The 22,899-nt window shown below is 38.9% G+C and overlaps 1 protein-coding gene across 6 annotated transcripts in view; it reads right to left on the bottom strand.

Annotated features, from left to right (window-relative positions):
* The window catches only part of KIAA1328 (KIAA1328 ortholog), a 179,910-nt gene that overhangs the window by 57,026 nt on the left and 99,985 nt on the right, over window positions 1–22,899 (bottom strand). For all 6 annotated transcript variants that reach the window (XM_065662959.1, XM_065662962.1, XM_065662963.1 and 3 more), the window contains 2 exons: window positions 8,042–8,727; window positions 5,022–5,117 (listed from right to left, as the gene is read on the bottom strand). In XM_065662959.1, the coding sequence (XP_065519031.1) occupies window positions 5,022–5,117; window positions 8,042–8,727 (782 nt within the window). The remainder of the gene's footprint in view (window positions 1–5,021; window positions 5,118–8,041; window positions 8,728–22,899) is intronic.

Below are 22,899 nucleotides of genomic sequence, written 5' to 3'. Positions count from 1 at the left end.
TTTTGCAGAACCTTACCTATGCACAAAACTGGCAAGAAATGCAACTTTTTGTGAAAATACCAAAGCACTTGAGTTTTATTCACTGACTGCTATCCTACGCTTAGCAGTGCTCTAACACCAAAGTTCCCATGCTTTCTGAAGACCTCACCTACAAGCTGGCTCCATCTGCCTATGGAGGTTACTTATGGTATCTCCTGCTTACACCGTATACCTCGTCTATCAGTAGGCTTCCTGCTGAAGGTTACTTTGGACCGTAATGGGAATGATGTAATACTGCTGTGTGCAGCATATGTGATCATGAGAACCTACTACCTTCAGAGTCTGCACGTGGCACTAAAGAAGCAAAAATGTACACCTCACTCCAACTACATTCTCCTGTTAACGTCACGACAGACCCTGGCAGCCATCTGTTGGAGGGATGCGGTGCCTATATATAGCCAGACAACACCACGAGAGAAAGAAAAACTCATTATCTGCACCTAATTCAGCATTTGCGCTACTGGCAGTTCTGCAAGCACTTTTTTTACTGGCCAAACAAGTGTTCGCTCCACAAATATCCTATCTAAAAATGATACAAACTTCAATGTAAAATTATCTGGAACAAGAAAGTAACTTGGGTGTTAAAAGGAGCACTAACAAGTGGGTAAGTGGCTTCCAGCTACACAGATTTTATGGGCCATTTGTAAGCACAGTTGATTTCAGACCGATTTAATGTGCCAGTCTGCCAAAACAGCAAAGAGATGAAAAATAAAAATCCCAGCAAACTGTATTCAACACATTCCTAAAAGTTGGCCAAGTACTAAACAGACCAAGGATATCTCACAGATGAACAGAAGCCTGGGAGGCCACTTACGGCACTGGTGACGGTTTCCCCTCCAGCTACTCAGGACAAGAGTAACAGGAGGTGACACACACTGACATGAAGAACTGACAATAACATTCCAAATAGGAAACCGAATGGGTGCTACCATTGCCACTGGTTGTTAATTATCAACTCCCTTCAAACACAGGAGTAATGGGGATGGTGCAAGTCAGGTCAGAGGTGACAAAGCCATGTGATTGCATGAGATTTTTATTTTACTTCTTTAATTAGTTGGAGGGGGGTATTGTGTGAACAAACCTGGATATGCCTGGGACAGCAGGGGGAGCTGCGAGTCTGCGTTCCTCTGTCTATTTAATTGCATTGGATATTTGGACAAAAACACTGAAGTACGGTTGCACATCACCATAGAAAGATGTCTGCATGTCTAACAAGCCTCAGAAAAAATCGAGTTCATAACAAAGCATTAAACAAGGAGCAAGAGATAATTGTCACCTTCTATCACAAGATAATAAAAATAGTTACACCATAAACATAAAAATCTTTTAAAAGACCCCTGACAGCATTCCCTCCTGGAACTATCACCATAGCAATGTGCATTCAAATAGTGGGGGAAAGTACTGCTGAATTCTGCATTTGATATTTTCAACTAACTAAAAATACAAACTGGAAAGAAAATACATGCGGGTGATACAGAATGAAGCACATGAACATAAAAAAGCCTTCAACAGAATTAAAGGTGGCAAATTCCACTTGCAAATCTTTAATACTCCAGGAAAGAAATCCTTTAACCAGGTAGCACGCATTGAAAGAGTGCCTGCAGATAACTAAAGCCATCTGATAGCTGCTGTATTCCTATTTATAATGTTTTGCACAGGTCAATGTCAAGGTGCAGTGGCACTGTTGTGTGAAATCTCAGGAAAAGACGCAGGTTAGAGAGAAGGCCAGTAGAAAGCTGTACTGGCAGAGCCGTACAGCAGGGCAAAAAGCAGGGCATCTTGTACATTAGGATTTAGGCACAAAGCACAACTCTAGGAAGGGGGGGTTGCAAAGTAGCAAACTGCATCTTCTCTAGTCAGTGCTATTAAAAAGGGCTGATTTCCATGACATTCAGATCCATCGTTGAGATGAAATAAAGGTGAACAGAGTGGATTGTTTTGAAATTCCTCTCCCAGATGCAGACATCAGGAGCACACACAAAAGCAGGTGCCGGGTGTATTGATCCTACTGAATACGCATGGAGTGGGTACTTGAGCATGTACCAAGCATCTGCGTCTGGGAGATGGAAAGCGCTTTGTAAAAGGCTGTTTTATGCTAAACAAATGCATCAGGTTATGTTTTTATTTTGAATATTTTAAAGCATCTTGCACACTGGGGCAGATTTGAAAAGAAATTATACAGGCAGACAACTTGCCATTAACTGTACAAGTTACTATCTCTATAGCTGAAAACTGGCTGTGGGCTCAGTTAGGAGCACTACAAGCTACTGAAAACCATCCTCCATAAAACCTGCTCTGACTGCTGCACCTTAGAGAACTGGAGATCCTGCATCTGAAGACACTTCAGGCCCCATATGCTGGCCCAGCTGCAGCAGGAAAAGGGACGGACACATTTCTTCCCAACAGCTCCTCAACACGCCCAGCAGGGAAGTGACAAATTCAACACTTGCAAATACTGCAAATTCATTTCAAGACCATCTAAAGAGGCTGAGATGGACAACACTAGCTGACTTTGATAATGAAAAGATCATATGATCATAATTCAGAAGAGAAAATGAAACAGGCATCTGTTAGAAAATTTGGCTATGCTTTGTAGTAATCCCTGAGATAAAAGTTCCCTTTTTCACAGACAATGACCAAATTCTGTACCAGAAATCAACCTCTGTATTTTATTTGTTTGTGGAATCTTTTTTCCCCTTTTTCAAGGAGGGAAAAAATTAATCCCTACAGGAGATGACAAGATGCCTTTTAAAGTCTGTGTCTCATTTCTGACTACAATTACCTTTCAATACCCTGGCACAGCTGCACATTCCTATTTGCTTTTTGTTTTTCATTAAGGGCTCCTCTATTATTTCTACCCATCCTATAGCATTTATGCCTGGCAGTGATGCACATTCCCTTGCCTACAATTCTTCCCACAGATAGTAGAGAATAAATTGCAATTAGATTTTCGTAATTGTAGATAATTAACTCAAAATGAGCTGTTAATTATAAAAAACCCTATGTTTTTCAGTTCTTGATTATATTATTTATTTTACTTCTAAACTCCAGTATCTCACTTCAGCAAGTTTAGTATTTTAAAGGACTTTCACTATTTCCTTTAAAACACCAGGATAATTTTAAGCTAAGATCGGCTTATTTGAAGACTGAAATCAAGTTACATGCTGTGAGGTTTGCTAGAGGGGCTCTTACGTATGAACTGGAAGTCAGAGAAGGCTGTTTTTCTATTAGGGTTCTGATAGTATTTGCTGTAACAAGAACCATTTGGCAGGGCAATTAAAAAAACAAATAACAACTAAATTAATAATAATAATAATAAACCCTCCAAAAGACACTGTTAAAAGATGCACTCTTACCAGCTCTTATTCCTTCTAAGCTCAAGCCACACACTTGCAAACTCTCCCTTGATACTGAAGAAAACACTTACATATTCAAATGCATAAAAGAGACAAATGGACTTGTCTTCCGTAGCCTCTTTCAGCCTTACATTAGAGTAAATTATTTAGGGAGCATTCATCTGGTAACCTTTGCAAAACTGAAGATGGCATACAGGAAGAAAAACTTCCAAGTGTTTTGCTGCCAAACTTCGGAACCAGCTGGCATGGCAACTTAAGGCTGCATGAACACATACTCACTTTGAAAAATTACAGTAAATTAAACGAAGGGAATGAAGAGAGGGAGGGGAACCTTCTGAAATCTGGAACTCCCATTTTGTTAATGGCACAAGTTTTCCTCATCTCCCCTGCTTAGGCTGTGTAGGTTTCTGCAGGTTTTTAGTAAACTGTTGCCAAGAAGCCCTACAGATGTTCTAGGTTACATTTTTCCTCCAAGGCACTTAATGCTACTGCATTTTAAATATACCAGTGATCACATTTCGATCATTTCAGTCGGTGTGAAAACAAAAAAGCATCAGAATGTAATGAGGATATGCCAGTAACTCACAGCAGCCAAACACCTGGTTAAGCAGTGAAGAATTCCAAGGAAACTAACAACTCCTGTTGTTATGGAGAAAGAGTCTTACCCCTTTTCAGTGAAGAGGGATCTCAAAAAATAAAATAAAATCAGTATCACAATGATTAAAAAAAAGAAAAAAATATTGGAAGCTTAGTTTATAAATAAATGGTTTTTCCAGTATTCTCCCAATGGACACAAAAGGTTATTATTTTGAAGTCTCTAAAGAAGGGGCCATTCAAAGGACAGCTGTTCGTCTTGTCTACCTGAAGATATTTTGTTCAAACGAAATCTATAGTTAAAGCACAAAACAAAGAGATGTTATTTCTTGAGAAAGGGAGAAAAACCCTATCAAATTCAGTTTTTATTTGTTGTTTTTCTAATGAACCTGAATATTCTTCCAGTGTTAACAGGAAATGGATGGGACAGAAAGAAAACACAATCGTGTATTGATTAAAGTTTTAAATAGCATGCAAAATTGAGATAAAGAGCTGGAAACTGGCTTAACTCTAATTCCAGTTATTGCAGTGTCAGTTTGCTCTGATCACACTGAAGCAGAGGTGCAACTCAGCACTGTTTGAGAAACAAGGAACTGTCACCAAGTATAAAGGATAATTTCTATCAGTGAGTTAAAGGGTATGTATTTTTTACATCAGGTCCAAATCCAAACTAAAGAGATCTTAGATGTTTTGATCATAATTGGAAAAAAATAACAGGCACTACCTAAAACAAAGAACAAAAGCTAAGATTTTGTTAATTTTGAACTGGGCTAGGTTAGTGTCCTTAAGAGATGACACAAAACCTCTACAGACCTCTACAGAGTCAATCCCTAAACCTTGAGTAATAACAGGTCAGCATAACTAATGAGTTGACTCTTAAAATGCAACAGCCAACGAATTTTAACTTTCCTGCAGAAAAAAGCTCCTAATCTGAAACAAACATATGAACAAATACACTTGGCAGCCAACAGCACCACTGTCAAGAAGATATACTGACACTGTGAAGTACTTAGAAGTGAAAAGAGAAATTACCTTAGCCCCATGCTCTTGCTGTTCATCATCACAGCAAGTTCTCCCGGTGCTTCATCAATGGGCACATCTTCTGAAACAGGTATGTGGCCTCTAAACCTGAGAAAGCAGAATTAGCCGTTTTTGCAGCTGGTCAAATCATCACACCAGAAACTCGCCATAAGGTGCCTACAAACAGAGCACTCCATCGCATTAAATGCGGCTTTCATGACTGCACACCTTCAAATACATTTTTTATTGGAAGGCTGACTTATATCCAGTGCCTTTGCTTCTAAGGGTTACCATTGGGAAAAATTAGCAAAATTTAATTTACTGATTTCCAAGGACCAGCTCCCTTAAGAAAATGGCCACAGTATCCAGTAACAAACATCCTTCTTGGGCTTAGCTTATAGCCGAGCCTTTTTCTTATAGCCCCACCTTTTTCTTTCTCTCCAATGAAGATAGAAAAACCAACAGTAGAGGTACTTTTCATTTGAATAACATACCTGTTTACCCATATGTTTACCCATAATTGTCTACGCTGGTGTGGCTGGCATCACAACGTGTCACTGAACTGCCCCTTCCCCAGCAAACGCACCATTTTTGACAGCTGAGCAACTATTTCATGTACAAACTGCAGACTCAAAGCACTATGCTTACTTGAGGCTAAATAGGGAAATTAAAATGCAGTTATGATGCAGTGTGGCCAAAAAAGGATCAGTTTGTACTTCTGCTAAAAAAAAAAAAGAAGACTTAATAGCTAATAATTACAAATGGTCAGACCTTTACTTGTCATTCAATGACAATACTTTCAGCAGCTCAGAATGGACCTTAACCAGCACTCTACTCATGCAGAAGGACAGACAAAAATAAACACTACTTGGAAATGGATTTTTGTTATAATATTTTTTTAAACTGTCATGATATTAAGGCATGAACTAGGTTAGAGCCTCCTGACAATGAAGCAAAGGGTATTTGAGCTTAGCTAAACAAATTTTTATTGTTTGTAGTATATAAAATTACCCTGTTATCAAGTTATACACCTAGAACTGAAACAGAACTGTGATGCCCAAGAGATTTATCTGTAAATACCAACCATTTAATTCTAAAGACATTGAATATTTCCAAGAGCAAGTGTGCTATATTATAGATGCTTTTCTTAGACTGAATATGGCAAATGTGCTTTTACCTGCACCTCTGAAAAGAGATAACAAAAATACTGAATCCACAGATTGGTCATCTATGATTTCATTTCACAGAATTCTTTTAGGTAACTAGAGTTCTGTAAATCCTGACACTTTTCCGTGGGCAAAAAAAAAAAAAAAAAAAGAAAGAAGCAGCCAAAATAGGCATAATGGCATTAAAAGCACATTATCATAGATATCTATCGTATGTTCATCTTTTTCTGGGCTCAAATACTGAAAAACATCCATAGAATCATAGAATAGTTAGGGTTGGAAAGGACCTTAAGATCATCTAATTCCAACCTCCCTGCCATGGGCAGGGACATCTCACACTAAACCATACCATCCAGGGCTTTATCCAACCTGGCCTTGAATACTGCCAGGGATGGAGCATTCACAACCTCCCTAGGCAACCCATTCCAGTGCCTCACCACCCTAACAGTAAAGAATTTCTTCCTTATATCCAGTCTAAACTTCCCCTGTTTAAGTTTTAACCCATCAGAAACAAAACCACCAAAAAACTCAATCTGTATGTCCTTCATATTCAACTTGTTTTTCATTAAAGAGATGCATGCACAGAATTAAGGTATTTGATGATTAAAAATCCATCTGTTCCTACTTAATTCTCACCTGAAGTCATAATCCTTTGTTTGTAACCTCAGTCATTTTCAACACACAAGATTGTGATTGCCTTTAAGACAAGTATTTTTAAAGCCATATAAACACCTTATTTTTAATGCAAGCCACAAACCAAGACAACAACAAAAAAAAAAAAACCCCAAGCAAGCACCTAATTTTCCATATTCTCTGTCACAGTTTGAAAAGTAACCAGGTGGCTGTGATTAAGAAGAAAAAGTGATAAATTCCTCCATGGTTGTTATAATATATGAATGTTCGAAGTGGGTCATGTAATGCACACTCTCATGGGATGCTGTCAGCAGTTGCCATATTAAAACGGTATCAAAATAAGCATCCCTGTGAAACCCTCCTATAGCTTCTTCCAAAAGACTGCTAGAGTTTTCTCCATTTCTTTCCCTTCCTAATGCTGAAATGCTAGTACTCAACTGAGTTACACTGGCTAATTCAACTTGCTTTAACCTGCTCCCTTTAACTCATCCTCTCCACTCTAGTAATGTGATAACCAATAAACTAGTTTCTCCCTCTTTCCCAGAGACCCCATTTACATTGTCACTAAGATGTTACTTCACCTCTGCAACTAACTCATGGGCCTTTAAAGCCACATCCCATATTTCTATTCTTATATTTTGAGTCATGTATTGTGCCTCAGCCTTCACATTCTCCCTTCCGCAAACACCACTGGAAAAAAACTTCCTTGCTACACAGAGCTTCATTGCGTTTCCACACGTATATATTCCACATATATATAAAATTATCTCCTTTCCTGTAAAATACACTTTGTCCAGTCCCTACCTAGGAAGATGCAATACTTCAAAACTGACCTCTTCAAGGAAAGAAGGGGGAATGCCATATATGTCTTTGATGCTCACACTGCTCTCTTGGCAAATGTCTGTATTCCTTCAATATCTGCAGTAAGATTAACCTCTCATTTTCTTCTGCTGCGTCTCTTTCCCTACCTAGTCTTTTAGCACTGCTTTTCTTGCGCCTTTCTTTCTACCCCCTACTGTTTTCCTCTGCTGCTTTCCACAGCTGTCATGCTGTTTCCCAACACTATAGGCTAACATACTAGTAAGTCTACTCTCCTCTAAATCACGGTTAGAGAAAATTTGTGCTATAGGTCTTAATTAATTTATCAGTTCCATTCTCCCACTTTAATTAACTATGCCCGTGTTTCATTAGGAATTTTGGAAATTTGTTACAAATTAGGAATCTCAAAATCACCTGTTATAATCCATACAGGATTCATGTAGTTGCTGTTGTTTTAGGAGCAGTTTTGCTTCTTTCTCAGCCAGTAAATGCTGGAGTCGTTCCTTTTCAATTTCCAGCTCCATTTTTTGCAGAAGCAGCTTCTGCCTTCTTTCTTCATACAACCTTTTAGTGTTCTCTGTTTCTTTTTGCCTTGAGTCCACACTGTCATTCAGCCCAGAAACTTGAGAGAGCTTAGAATCATCACAGGTTTTGTGAACTGGTGCAGAGTGTTTTCTAAGTACCTGGCTGACCTGGTGGCTCTCCTGCATGCTCCCTGAGCATCCTCCTTGCCTGCAGGCGCAACCATGACTGACTTGTCGAGGGCATGTGCTGTGAAATTCATTTGCTTTCTGGTCAATCTCCTGAGGTGGTTTTAAATGGCGAGGGCTCCTCTGTTTGGCTGGGGAAATCATGTTGTTCCACTTCCTGTGCAAACCATTTTCTACCGGATATTCCTTCAGAGATTCCTGATGGTTGTAGTGAACTTCAGCCCCGTAATCATGGTTATTTCTGCAAGGCTGAGGCAGTGCAACACGGGCTGGGCTTCCAGCCTTTGATGATTTACTGTTCTTATGCAAAGTTTGAGATCCCTCAATACCCAAGTAGGAACCATCCAGCTCCAAAGACGGTTGCTGGCATAAGCTCTTCTTACTGGATACCTGCAATAAGAAAAACAATTTCCTGTGAATTACCGAAATTTACCTTTGCTCATTAATTTCACTTTGTAAATGTGTTCTCTCAGAAATAACTTGCTGCATCATGCAGATGGACATACAGCCAAACCCGAGAAAATGTTTATCAGAAGACAGATACAAATCTGCTATCAAATCTACATTTCATTCCGTCTGTGCAATTGTAATAAATGTAAAACTACTGCCTGCAGGATCTTCAGCATAAAATGAGTCACTTCAGAGTATCAAGTAGTTGTGAGCATCTAGGGTTACATAAAATCAACTTGAAGAGTGGCAAAAAACATTAAATGTTAAGGTTTGAAAATGTTTAATTTTGAATACCGAGCCAAAAAATCCATTCAGCCACTATAAATACTCTTTGATTGGCCATTACACAGCAGGAGATTTGATGTAAAACATTTCACCTTGCACTGAATAGGATATTACTTACCGCTGGAAATTTGATGAGAGTTTCTCAAATATCTTTACAGAAACACAGATAAAAACCAACTACTTTCTGTAAAAAATGGTTGTACATCAAAAGCTGTCATTTAAATACAAAACATGTTTAAGTTCAGCTATAAACGTAAGTGATTTTTCAATTAAGCTGGGCAAGTGATTATACTCTGATAAAACTCTGAAGAAAGGAAGCAACTGTAATTCACATTTGTCAACCCAGTGCAAGCAAATTCTAGTGGTTTTGTTATACTCATGGATATTATGTAAGAGACATCAAAATCCTACTTACATCCCAGAGTATCTTTGCACTATGGTTCATGTAGGCAGTTAAACATTAGAGTTTTCATGCACATCAGAACAGCAGTGAATCAGGTACTCACATTTCTTTTGCTAGACCTGTGCATTAATTTCAATAACGTGCCGAATTTAAACTCCTACAACCTTTGGGACCTTCCACAAAGATCTAATTCTTTTAATTACAGAAGACAGGTTTGTTAAAGATAAAAAAACTGTTGCAGTGAAAGTGGTTTAGCAGGGAAATCTGGTATCCAGTGATGGAAAAAAAGGTCTTATTTGAACTCTGTCCACGCTGACAATAGGTAGGAATTACCACATAGAATGGAAGTCAGTCAGCAAGCCTCAAAACACTAGAATTCAGGAATGCAAGCAAGCATCCAGCGATGATTAGAAGAGAGATATAATCTACATCTATGCAGTGTTTATATGTATAATTTAAATTATTTTTATAAACAAACAAAATACCAAATATACTCTGCTGCCCTTCAAGACAACCAATTACAAGTTTCTTGTAGACTTCACAGAATGTAAATTAACATGGATTAGCACCTGAATACTGATATTTTATTATTTCCAGTTTTGTGGCTACAAATACATCCTCTCTGCCATGTGATTGAAAGCCAAGGATGTCACAGTTTGCTTAAAGAGCCCAGTGAGTTGGAGGCATTTGCATTAATGTCAGTGCTAAATGTCTGAGCAAAGCCTGGTGCTTGGACTGGGTGAAAAGTGCAGGACATTAAAATATTTTAAAGTCAGAGGGGCTGGCAGGGCAACTGAGCAGAAAAAGAGGGAGTTTGGTTATTTATTATTTCTAGCATGCCATCCTTGTCTGCAGTATTGTGTAGACAAATAAAGGCTACAAAGCCCTTTTAATCTAAATTAGACAATGCATAAAGAGATGACCAGAAACAGAAAGAAATATTACAAAAGAGAAAGTAAGAGAACTGCGTGGTTATGTGTTGTCTCCCATTTCATACCTCACCTGCTCCTGTTAATGAAGCATTTAGGGCACCGACAAAGAAAGGCTTTCTAAACTTCCAGTTTCCCAGCCTCCAGGACAGCAGAAGGCGGCAGACCTGGAGGTATTCTCATAGGATCCTACCAGAGCTGGCAGCTTAGGGTGGTCTACAGAAAGCATGCACCTATCCTTCTGCAGCCCATAAAAAGTAAAAAAGAGCAAAAAAGACTCAAAATATTAAATAACTGAGAAATTCTGTATTTTAGCAGCTTGATTTATTGACTGAAGAGACAAGAGAATGTTAAGAAAGCTAAGCACACAAATGAAGATGGTACAAAATAATCATCAGTAGCAGGTTTAAGAATAAAGGTCCACATCGCAAATTAACTTCATGGCTGAGACTCTATTAAGAGTCCCTGAAGGCCCTAAAAGAGAGGTACCAGTTAGCATTTGTTGACCTTGGCCACCATTAAATCTGCCCTGATGGTCTCAGAAATGGCATTGACATTTAAAGACTTCATAACAAGGCAGAGAAACTTTAATGTTATTTCACGGTTACAATATGTTTGCAGGGGGGAAAAATTCTCATTAATGTCTTTGAATGCAAGTGGGGCTTTTTTATTCTTTCGAAGGAGGTGATGTTAGGCAGAAGACTAAGTTCCAGCATGCTTCTGACAGCTACTCTGCAGTGTCTAACCCCACAGGAAAAATAACTATTAGGAGTCAGAAGCCAGTCAACAAGTTTTTCAGCAATTCGTGTTTTTCTTTCAATGCTTTAACTAAAAAGTGCAGTCGGATGGTAAAGGTGGCAGAGAAAAGGGGCTTTTACACTTATGAGGGATCAGATGAGACGGGAGCATGCCATGACAGACCTGTAAGATGTAAGATGCAGGCCAGGTGAAGGGGGGAAAAAAAGACCAAAGAAAAAAGGAAAAAATAAAAAATCCAAACACCTACCTATTACCGTGAGTCTAAAGACACACAAGCATAAGGAATCGGGTAATTTTGCAAGATGAGTTTAAGAAAGATAATGCCTATGGGACACATGGAAACCATGACGGACCATGATGGAACAGCTGTGCTCTCCCCTCCATGGAGCTCTTCCAGGCTTGCTGTATGGTATTTAAAGATCCAACTTCTTTTAACTGAGGCTTAAACAAACAAACAAACTCAGAGTGTTCCTTGCAACATATGGAGTTAATAAGACTTGATCAGATGTGAAAGTCTTGCATGGAAACAAGGAGATATTAAAAAATAGTTCAAATAATATTCAGGGGGGGGTTAAAGTGAAAAACATGTGGGGAGTTCTAAGAAATCTTTACTGCAATCCCAGTAATTTTTGCTCAGGGATTCAGAGCAGAGCTTAAACAAACACCCAGTCCTTAAAACTTCCTACAAACAGACAAACAGCACACCAGTTTTATGCACACAGCATTGTAATCTGTGCGAATTCTTCTTAAATGCAACTTGTGTGCTCTGCAATGTTAATTCACAGCACTGGCAGAGGAGATGCATTTACAGACTGACTCCAGCACACAGGGCTTTGTACTGCAAGAGGTGAACTAGTAACTGATCAGATCTTACAATCTTAACACAGGCAAGGTCCTGACAGACTTCACTGGTAGCTCTGCATGTACAAAACATGTTTAAGAAACAGCCCAAAATCATTACCTTGAAAAGTCTTGCACTCTGAGGACAAAAACTAGGTTTCTAGCAAAATACTGTGAACAACAGAATTCCTACAGATGTTAACAGTGTTAGCATTTAACCCACAGCACCTGGGTTTGCAGTTTGTAGCTAAAATATATTTGAATGAAAAAAAAAAAAAAAAAAAAGAGAGACAATGAACTAAAACTGTCCTCAGCTTTATCTTTAGAACATTTCTCTAACATGGGTTTTCAGCTCTAGGATTTCTTCAGTGGGGTAGAAACAGAGGGAGGAATATGCAGGCTCAGAACTAGTCTATTGTGCTGGTCTGAGATGGACCCCAGATAAAGCCAACAACGAATAGAAGCAAAAACCAGAGGAGAAATCCAGAGCATTAACGATATTTAACGATGATGCAAAAACTTCAAAATAGACAAATGAGAGGCTACCATATACAAGGGCACCTTTAAGAGCACCAAGGGCATGTATCTCTACACTCTTCACCAGCTTCATTGCTTTTCTTTGGACAGGCTCCAGCAAAACTTATTAGGAAAAATGTCTTCACCAAAAGGGTTGTCAAGCATTGGAACAGGCTGCACAGGGAAGTGGTGGAGTCACCATCCCTGGAGGTATTTAAAAGATGCATAGATGCAGGACTTAATGACACGGTTTAGTGATATACTTGGCAGTGTTGGGTTAACAGTTGGTCTCAATGATCTTAAAGGTCTTTTCAAACCTAAATAATTCTATGATTCTATTAGTGATCTAGCTGACTCACTCACCAGGGTATACATCTTAAACCTGGAACTCAGTCTCCAGTATGCATTGCTGATGTATGGGTCTCACATGAATAAAGCTTGGCTTTCGGTTTGCAGGTCTATCGACAGTATAAGTACTTGCTCTTGTCAGTGGAATGAGAAGTATATATTATAAATAAGCTCAGGTAGAATATCAGGGCAACAGAAATGCCATTTTAAGGACAATTATTTCAAATGATAGGACTATTTGAAGTGCATTACGAGTGATTAAGGAGCTATTCTTTCCAAGACTCTGTAAGAATTTATCAAGGAGCATATAAAAGGTAAAGATTTTGAAGTAAATTAGTAAGACCCACTGAAGTCTATCAATTATATTTTTTTTAAATCACATAATCCTTTATTAAAATCTCTACCATAAGTAACCTAATATCATTACAAAGTGCCCACATAACAGTTCAGCAACTGTCTCTGTCAGTATCTAAGATAAATAGAGTAGATAACTTGGAAGGTAAACTGACCATTTTTCAAGCAAGAAATAAAGCCCCATTTTCTGTAGAAATTATGTATGGCTATGATTGCCATATTCACTGAATAAAACAAGTGGTCTCAGTTCGAAGAATCAGTACATGAATGACAGTCACAAGCCTGTATTTTTCCTGTAAAAATCAACTGAACTCAATATAGTGAACAGGTGTAGCGAATAATAAAAAAAGAAATAATAGAATAGGTTCACATCACAAAAAAGTGAATCCGTAGCTGTGAGCTGACAGCAGAGGAACACCTCCTATGTTTGTGTTGCCTTCAGTTTTTTCCCTCCTCTTTGTTAAGAGGGTTTGAGCTGGAATGCCAGGTGCACAAAAAACCTGCAGTCAAAGTGGCATGTGAGCATTTGCTGGCACTCAGCTTTAAGTGTATATTTTGCATTAATAAACATGCCACCCTTCTTCTGCAGCTACACAAATATTGTAGCTAATCTCTAACAAATGCTTCCATTTCAGATCAGCAACCTGGTTTTACTCTGGCTGATAAGGCAGTCATTAATAATACAGTGCTCCAAGAAAACTAAAGCGAGGAGCCTGTACGTTGAGCTCTGAAGTCACTGTGAGCAGAATGCCCATTAAGCCCAAACAGTACCTACATATGGCAATGCAATACCTGACCACTAAAATTAAGCAAATATGTTTGCTTTCCGAACCAAAACTATCGTTCCTGTTTGCACTGTAGAAAAATGCCAATATACTGTTGACAGCACCAGGTCTAACTATTAACATTCAATGTGCTGCCAACATTATAAAAACGAAAAATCACAATTTTCTGACTTCAATTTTTTACTTCTGCCCTTTATTTTACTGAAGAATCAGTAGTTCAAGACCTAGATAAATATTTCAAAAACTATACTATATGTGAGCAGAGCAGGTCACTACCATTTCCCAGTGCATTTGGAGTTCATGTGAAATAAGGGCAGAAGAGTGATGAGCTGCATTTTTAACATGGGCATACACAGAATAGTTGTCTAGCTGATAGAGAATGTGTAATGCAACATCTGCACGGTATGCCTTGCCAAAGCCCATCCCAAATAAATGTAGTGCATTCTCCCTAGTGCAATTAACTCTCGTACTCTGGCAGGTTTTGCTAGAAGATCATCAAGGTAGATTACCTTCCAGCATATGAACTAAATACTTACAGGTGTTATATCATCAGTTATTACTTACAAACTTCTGCATTTAACAAGACATCCAGGCAAATGAATGATCTAATTTATGAATTATTTATAAGAGTTTCACAGCATGCTCCTGGCGTCATCCATGGCCTTTTCCAGGTCATATGACACCAATTAGAGCTGAATTTTAAATTATTCAATAACCTGAACTCTCTTGTCATTTAACATATAGATATCAATGCAGTAAACAAGTTAAGTCTAATGGGCCCTGGAGGTTTGCGTTCCTCCACCCGTCAGCAGCAGAGGCTGTATGCTACCACTGGAATGGAAAATAATAGAATGCAGCAGTCAAAAACATTTGCAAGGTTTTAATAAGTTATTTTGGCTCCCTGAGGGATTTTAGTATAACTTACAAGCACTGAATCTAAAACATATTAAAGTCCTTAGCTATGTGCTTTTAAAACAAAATTAGGACATAGCAAAAGAGCAAGTCTGACACTAACCCTAATTTAGGCCCTTAACTTGAAATGTAGTGGAAATTATGGACTAAGCAAGATTTACTATGCACAGCTCATTACCTTCAGGCTTTCCTACAGTACAGCCAAAAATAGCCCCTCTCCCAACACATATACACCTGTGTGTAAAGATAAGGCTACACACAGGGAAATGGAAATGTTAATTTAACAGCTATCAGTTGACAGGTATACCTTGCATTTATTAGCACTTGGGTGGAGAAGGGACCTCCACCATCCTCCCATCCTAACAGCACTGGGGAGACCCATCTGGATTTGGGTATCAGCTTCAAGATGTACTACTTCAGTGTGGAGGTTTAAGGACTTCTGTGGCACGTTATAAGAAAAAGAGAGGGAATGTAACAGCCTCCGAAGCACACACGCAATAAAGGGTATCTTAAAACCATTGTTTTCCATGATGACTATGAGAACAAGAAAATATTAACAGCAAAGATACCTGAGATGGTGAGCACAGTTAGGTATCTGATTCCATCTCAGTGTAAAGTCTGCAAGAAACACACAGCAAGCATGCCCCATCCTGGCTCTGAATCAGTTGCCCTCCGACATCTCATGAACCTGACAGCATGTCTGCATGACTGAAGGGAGGTGTACAGACCACTCCATTTAGTGATGATCTAACCTTAGAAGTCCAAGACATATCGTAGAAAACTTTTGAGACTCAGTGCAGCTCAGTACAAGCCTAAACTGTGCCTCAACAGGCTTATTTTTATGGTATCTGTGCCTCAACCTTCTGAATGCTGCTGTAATAAACCCCAGACCCTCTCCTCCAGAGGGGGGGTCACTTGCAGACCCCTATGGAGAACCCAGCAACCCCACTCATCTGCCAACATGTTTCCTTTTCACTTTCACTGCTTTGCAAGGATTAAAAAGTTTCCTGAGCTCTATCCAACAGCAAGAGGAAGAGATGGAAAGGAGATGTTCAGTTTATCCTTTTAAACGCTAGCAAGAAGTTCTCTATCTACAGCTGTCAAGATGAAAGCCAAAAAAACCAATGACATTGAGAAAACATCATGCCAAATAAGTAAAAGCATACCTTTCCAAAATGTCTAGCCAGATTAGGAAGGATGAGGATTTAGATAAAGGTATGTAACATTGGATTTTCTGCATTTTATCATAGGAGGGGACTGCAAGACAGATTTTAATTTTTCTTAACTTTTAAAGAAAAATATCAGAAAAGGGAAAAAAAAAAAAAGACAACTGCCTAATCTCACAGCACACATTTTAAGAACATACAAAAATAGCTATAAAGGATTTTATTTTGGTTACCAGCCAGATTTAGTTTCATGCCTATGCTGGGCAGCACTTGATTATTTCACATTAAGGGTAGTAACATGTTGGATGATAAGAGGAAAGTTCATATTGGTTTTCATTAAAGAGTAATATCCACCACGTATTGGGTCCTTCAATGTAACTTTCGAAAAACTTATTTTAAAAAGCAAATAGTTTTCTACTTGGAATCACAAGTTTACCATATCAGGGGCTACACATGTTCCTAGCTACTGCCAGTCTTTTTTGAATCCAATCAACATTTGCTCCAAAGCCACCTTTTCATAGCTCCAGACACAAGACAAAAGTGCAAATATACCGCGACCCTTCTAAATAGCCCTGATTACTGTGATCAAACAGAAGCCAGATACTTATGTGGGTAAGAATGTGTAGAGTTTGATATATGAAGATTGCCACAGGAGTAGAAATTGAATCAGCATTTGCCAACATGTACCTCATCACGACAGCCAATATTCACCTGTCCCCCATATTTACAGTAAGGGTAACTGTGGTACCCACTGGCCAGCTATGAATTTTAAGTAATAGCCACTATTCACTCAGGAAAATTACCAGAAAGTTTTACTTCCTTCAGAAAGTAAGCATCTCTTGCTGAGTCCCTGGGGTATGAACATAGGCTTTGAAATACCTTCGCTGCACAAACAATAGAAATGGAAGACATCTAAGAACTATAAGCATGTTCAGAAGTAGTGACAGTGTTCTGAGGAAAAACAACCAGAAACTTATTTACAAATAATACAGAAATCACACAAAGGCAGAAACAGATAAGCTTCTGACTTTAAGAGTGGAAAGGTGTACCCAAGCAAGCACACTCTGTCAGGAGTGTCCTTGCACTAAGAGGCAGCCGGCATTTAGATTCTGCTAATGATCCCATCTCTGGGAAATAATTCATAAAAAGTAAACAGTAATTTTCATGTGCCTGCCCTTTTGATCTTACATTTGTAGGGAGTATCCTGAGGCTAGCTGTGGGCGCCCCAGTGGCTGTGGCTGATTGACCTCTAATCTGCCCCTCAAGTAACGATCATGCCAAGGAATGACAACAAGAGTTGCAGACATTTCAATGCAATCCCATTAAAGACAGGCTGACTCTCTTCATCTTGTCAAAGAAGAAGTTTCACATAAGAAATAAAAGCTTCTTAGGAGGACTCTTTTATTTTGTAATGAAGCTGCTCTTCAGAACAAAGACTGGAACAAGACCAACGCACCAACATCTGGCTTGTAATGGACAAATGCCTGAGCAAGACAGAACAGTAGGCAGCCCCACAATTATGTGTTAAACAGCCTTGGCAGCAGAAAATTACGAAAATCCTCCAGAAGAATCAAGTCAGAACCATGGTACTTGACCTCTTCACATTACAAAAACCCATACATATGCCATTTATTAGCAGTTGTATAAAGGCTTAGACATCAACTGCTCATGGTCTCATCAGCTTTGAGATCAAAACTTGCATGCTTTTACCCCACAATAACCCACAGTAAACACAAACAGTAGTATACCTGCGGTAACTTACGTCTCTGTCACTAGCAATGAAGCTAAAATGGCCAGTCCACAGCACCTAACATATAGGAACATGCTGACATGCCAAAACTTGATATCATGACAAGGTGACAACTACCAGAAACAACTTCTTTAAATAAGTGAGGAAATAACAAATTAACCTGTTAGACTACATAAAAATGGGAACACAAACTATTTCTGTTTTACAGTAATACTGAAAAAAAACACATATGCTCTTTACACACTAAAGGGTACAATGCAACATATAGATGGATGAACTGGTAGATAAGTAACACTGAAGTTGCTACCAAGGAGCTTGAAATGCTGAGTCTTCTCTGAACAATGGCACAACTTCATGATGGGCAGATGTTACATATGTATTATGTTTCCAGTTCCTGCTTCAGTCTTTTCATCCACTGTTAGTTCAGATACCTTTAATGAGTTTAATAGGATTTGCATCAGCAAGCACTCAATTTCTTATCAGAAGTCAGCATGTTAGTTTACAGTTATATAGGCCGTCCATGAAAGTGCAAATGGCACTCCACAAATGGAAAAGACATGACCATTTTTTGACTAAGAACACATGTAGCTGGAAGTTTCAAGAAAAACATAATAAGCCCTGGAGAAGTTTCACTTAAACAGATTCACAGCAAGGTATCTCAAACTGTTACCTAATGTGACAGTCTCCGCATTGGACAGGTATCCCCTGAGACCTGTGAGCAACACAGGCAAACTATCTCACTTAAGTCTGGAAGGCTCAGTCCCTGAACATAAAAATTCAGGTCATCCTGGCATATAGGCTGGGATTTCAGTGAGAAATGAAATGTTTTCTATTTGGCAGGCTTGCAGTACCTCAAACAAGTACATAAATTAACTAATGAAAGATTGCAGGAAAAGTTGAATCAAGGAGTAGGAGCAAGCATGAAGCAAATACCAATCTCTCATTCCCCGGGGGTAAGCCAGCTGTTATCTTTTGAAGCTCACCATGAAGTTGCTGACTTCAGAATACTCTCACCACACTTGAAATGCCACTGAGGATCTCCCAGCAGACTATCTATGCCTGAGATTTCTTCAGAGCTGAGGTCATTCTGCAGTGGGTTTAGTACTGTTCATTTAGTACTGTTCAAGGTAGCAACAGCTGACAGACGGAAATAACCTCTGATATATCAAGCTACAAAGATCAACTTCCTCTTGACCCATGGAAATGATCTTTTACAGTCCTGCTTGACACCATAAAGTATAGCAATGGTATCACAGCTATTATTTGCATAAAACAGTCCTGGATGTGGTGTAGAAGTCTGACAGTCCATCCTGATGGGTCTCAGCTGCAGAATATTGATATAAAGGCTCTTCTATAGTTACCATAGGCCATTAGGTTGTCTGAATGGACATCCATCACTAGCAGCTTGTGTGAAGGAGAACATTAAGTTAAAAGGGCATGACCAAGCATAAATTGAAAGGCCCTCCACTACTCCAGGGCAGCGGTGACCTTGTGAGGCTATCGCTTTCACTCTGAGACACTGCAGTCTGGAGAGACAGACCAAGTAAAATCCCACCCACAGGTTTATTTAAGTGAGTTTACTTTAGAAAAGCTCACAAGTCTAAAAGCATTTGCAACAGCCTGAAAAGAAATCCTTGCACAAACCCAGGCCTTTGTCATAAGCATAAACAACTATGAAAAAGAATGAAGTATGTGTTTATAGTGTTACATTAATAGTTATCAATATGCCCTGCTTAGAAGCTGAAGGACAGGGGACATGGTGGGACAGTTTCCAACTATGAACCCCTATGGTACAGTCCAAGTTTGAATGGAGATACACACCTTCCTTTTAATAAAGGACCATTATTTTATTGGTCTGTGCCAATCTAAGAGCACTGGCTCTACAGCTATGACCAAGTGTTTCATACCTCCTGTGCTCTTTACGACCTGTACCTTAACTGTTCTGCATTTAAAACAAAAAAAATCTGTTCCCCACTTGATTCGAATTAATGTAGCAGATACGACAACCAAAATTTGACATTAACTATTCTTAAATAGGGATCCAATTTTTGAAAAGACTTTTTTTTCCCCCCACGGAAAACTGAAGAAGGTTGCATTTATATATTGCATCTTTGTTCTGATTTACTGCTCCCCAATTTGTTAACTCAATCTGTACAATAAACCTGCACAAATGAAGAAAGCAGAAACAGCCAGTGATGCAGAAAGCAGAGACACTGCATGATACAAAGAAGTATCAATTTTGGAAATTCTGACAAAATTCTGTCACATACTGAAGGTTCTTCTATCTGGGTTCCCAGGCCACTTCTTTGGATAGAGTTAGTTAATAAATGTATTCCAAGTACCAGGCTTAAGCCTTCTTTATTCCATCTGAAAGAGCTGCACTTCAGCTCTCCTTCTTAAACTCTGGATTCAAGAGAGAATAGTAATGCTTTGAGGCTGAAAATCTCTAAAACCACTCAGTGCCAACTCTAACGGGAGCAGAATTAGGTCAGCAGTAAAATTCACTCCCTCCAGGAACAGAGTTGAACCATCCAGTTGAGCAGAGGAGAAATTCTCACCATGTGTTTCCATATTTGTAAAGACATTTGGGATTTGTAAACAGTAAAAGAAAAATAAAATACTTCTTCCCAAATATTGCTGTAGAGCAGGAAGGTCTATGTTAATGGAGAAGCAAAAAAGGGATTGTAACATTTACATGTTAAATGCATCTTTTCAAGTGCCACGAACTTGATGAGAGAGAAGATATGAAACTAAAAGTATTCAGAACTGAGTGGAGAGAAAAAAAGGGATGGCCAAGAGTAAAGAAAAGAAGAAAGCCGAATCACATTGGTTCAGTAAGGTATTTGAAATGGGTTTTCTTTAATTAGCTGAACCGTAATACAAATTAAAACTGAATTTCTTGTTCACAACATATTTCATTGGAGGGGAGGGGAAGCAGCTGGCTATTTCCAGAGCAGTTCAAGCTAAAGCAGATTCAGTTCTGCAGGACTGAACAGGAGCCAGTTTCCATCCTCCTCAAAAGACCGAAAAGCAACTTGGCAGCAGAGAGTCTGACTGCAAGCTCCATCTCAGAAATACTTATGAAGCACGACAAACCTGTGGCAATTGTGACTGAACTCATTAAAATCACTACAGATTATTTAAAGCCCTCATGCCTGACATTCAGGTCCTTTATTATGCTTTAAATGCCTCGGAAATGAAGCTGTAGACAAAGAGCAGAAATGAGGCTTTAATACCGCAGCTGATCACTAAGTGACCAGCAAAAGGAGTTTGGTGCCACGCAGTATTTTTGGCATGAAATGTTAAACAAGATTGATTCTAGAATTTCTCTTTGTTTCTGAAATCTTTTGCTTTCTGATGACAGAAGTGTTGATGATTCAAATGCCCAAGCCCAGCTTTCCGTCTGGATAATGACCAGAAGCAAAATAATCACATCTCTTGGATCAGTGTCTGTTTCATGATACAAGATAAGATTAATAGTTTCATGCTGATTTGCCATTTCCTAGAGTGGTGTTAAATTACAAATTTACGAGAGGGTGGGGGGAATGTGTACTGTATGAAACCCTTAGAAAAGGGCAAAACCAAAGCACAGTTATCATAAGATTAAACCATAAAACAATCACAGCCCTTGGGGAACCAGAAGCTCTGTGCAGCCTCTCATCTGTCAGATCATCATGGGGTGCCTGGTTATTTCATGATAAGATTATCTAATGTTAATCTCACCACTAGAATTGCTTGCAATAAAAATGTTACCAACTTGTGATTTTAATTACTGGGTTCCTGAAGATAACTACTTCAAATCTGTTTAAAAAACCCCACTCCCCATGGTTTCTCTGAAGCCGGGAGTACTTCAAATATCAAACTTGTGGATTGGATGACTTTCAATATCTTTAATTCTGTGATTATTAACTCCTCTCTTCCCTCCTATTTTCACCTAGTTGACAGTATGACACAGGACAGTATTACATGCATACAGCATAACACAGGTTCTTGCATTAAATTTCACAAACTACACCCAAAAATTGCCAAATGCCTCAAAAGAAATGCACAATGCATCTGTAAGCAGCCATTCTTGAAATAACACAGAGAGGGGAAAACTATTTTCTAACTCAAAATTGCTAATGTAATAGTATTAGCTAGCAGAAGTGGCAAACACCACTAACAGCTTCAGCAGCAGAAGCCAACAAGCCAATTCCCTGGATGAGGTTTCGGTTGAGCAATCTCTTCAGAGCCCACCATTCACTTTGCCAAAGAGATAATCTCAGGTGTTAGTTACATCAGCTGGTGTTACCACACACACACCTTGCATTATAATTCTCATACCTGTAAAGGTTTTTTCAGCAAATGTCATTCTCCCACTAGTCAATGAACAGCAGCAAACACCTGCAGAGCTATGCAAGCTAATAACTGTCATAGGACTCCAACTGCAGACAACAAACCTCAAAAGGAGGCATCATGCAAAAACCCTTTAGAGAAACCATTTTCAGTGGCAGTGTGGGGTGGGGTCCCTCAAGAACAAAACAGAAGTGCAATACTAAATAGGAGAAAAAGCCCAAACAAATACAAGAATTTGGGCAATTTCAAGAACCACGCATTGTATCACAAACTAGAGCCTGATCTAGCCCAAAACCACACCCTCACCAGGGACCCCAGTTAACTCATTGGTAGTCCACAGTCTGGGTCTATGTTTTTAATTACGGTTTGGGTCTCACTATGTTTTTAATCAAACCTTATAATCACACTAAGGACACAGTGTTACAACTGAGGAATACAGAAAAAGTTCATTACAAGATTCATAATATTGCAAAACCCAAACAGCTGTGACCTAATCACACTGTCCCTGGATATTACCCCACTATTGTATTTTTCTGTGGATGAAACTAGAGAATAAGAACAGTTGAACACAATTTAAAGAACAGATCTGTCATGTTACTCACTAGTACAACACAATTTGCTTATACATCAGTTATTTTGTATAGGCATACATAATCTACTCTCTGCATTTCTCTTGTGCTTTTTAACATAAAAATGGTTAGAGAAAAATCTAGATGAGCATTTCTCCTAA

This window comes from Lathamus discolor, chromosome Z (genome assembly GCF_037157495.1).
Source record: "Lathamus discolor isolate bLatDis1 chromosome Z, bLatDis1.hap1, whole genome shotgun sequence".
In the NCBI taxonomy this organism is placed as follows: domain Eukaryota; kingdom Metazoa; phylum Chordata; class Aves; order Psittaciformes; family Psittacidae; genus Lathamus; species Lathamus discolor.
Note: the sequence above shows the minus strand (reverse complement) of the source record. Positions and strands in the feature narration are given on the sequence as shown.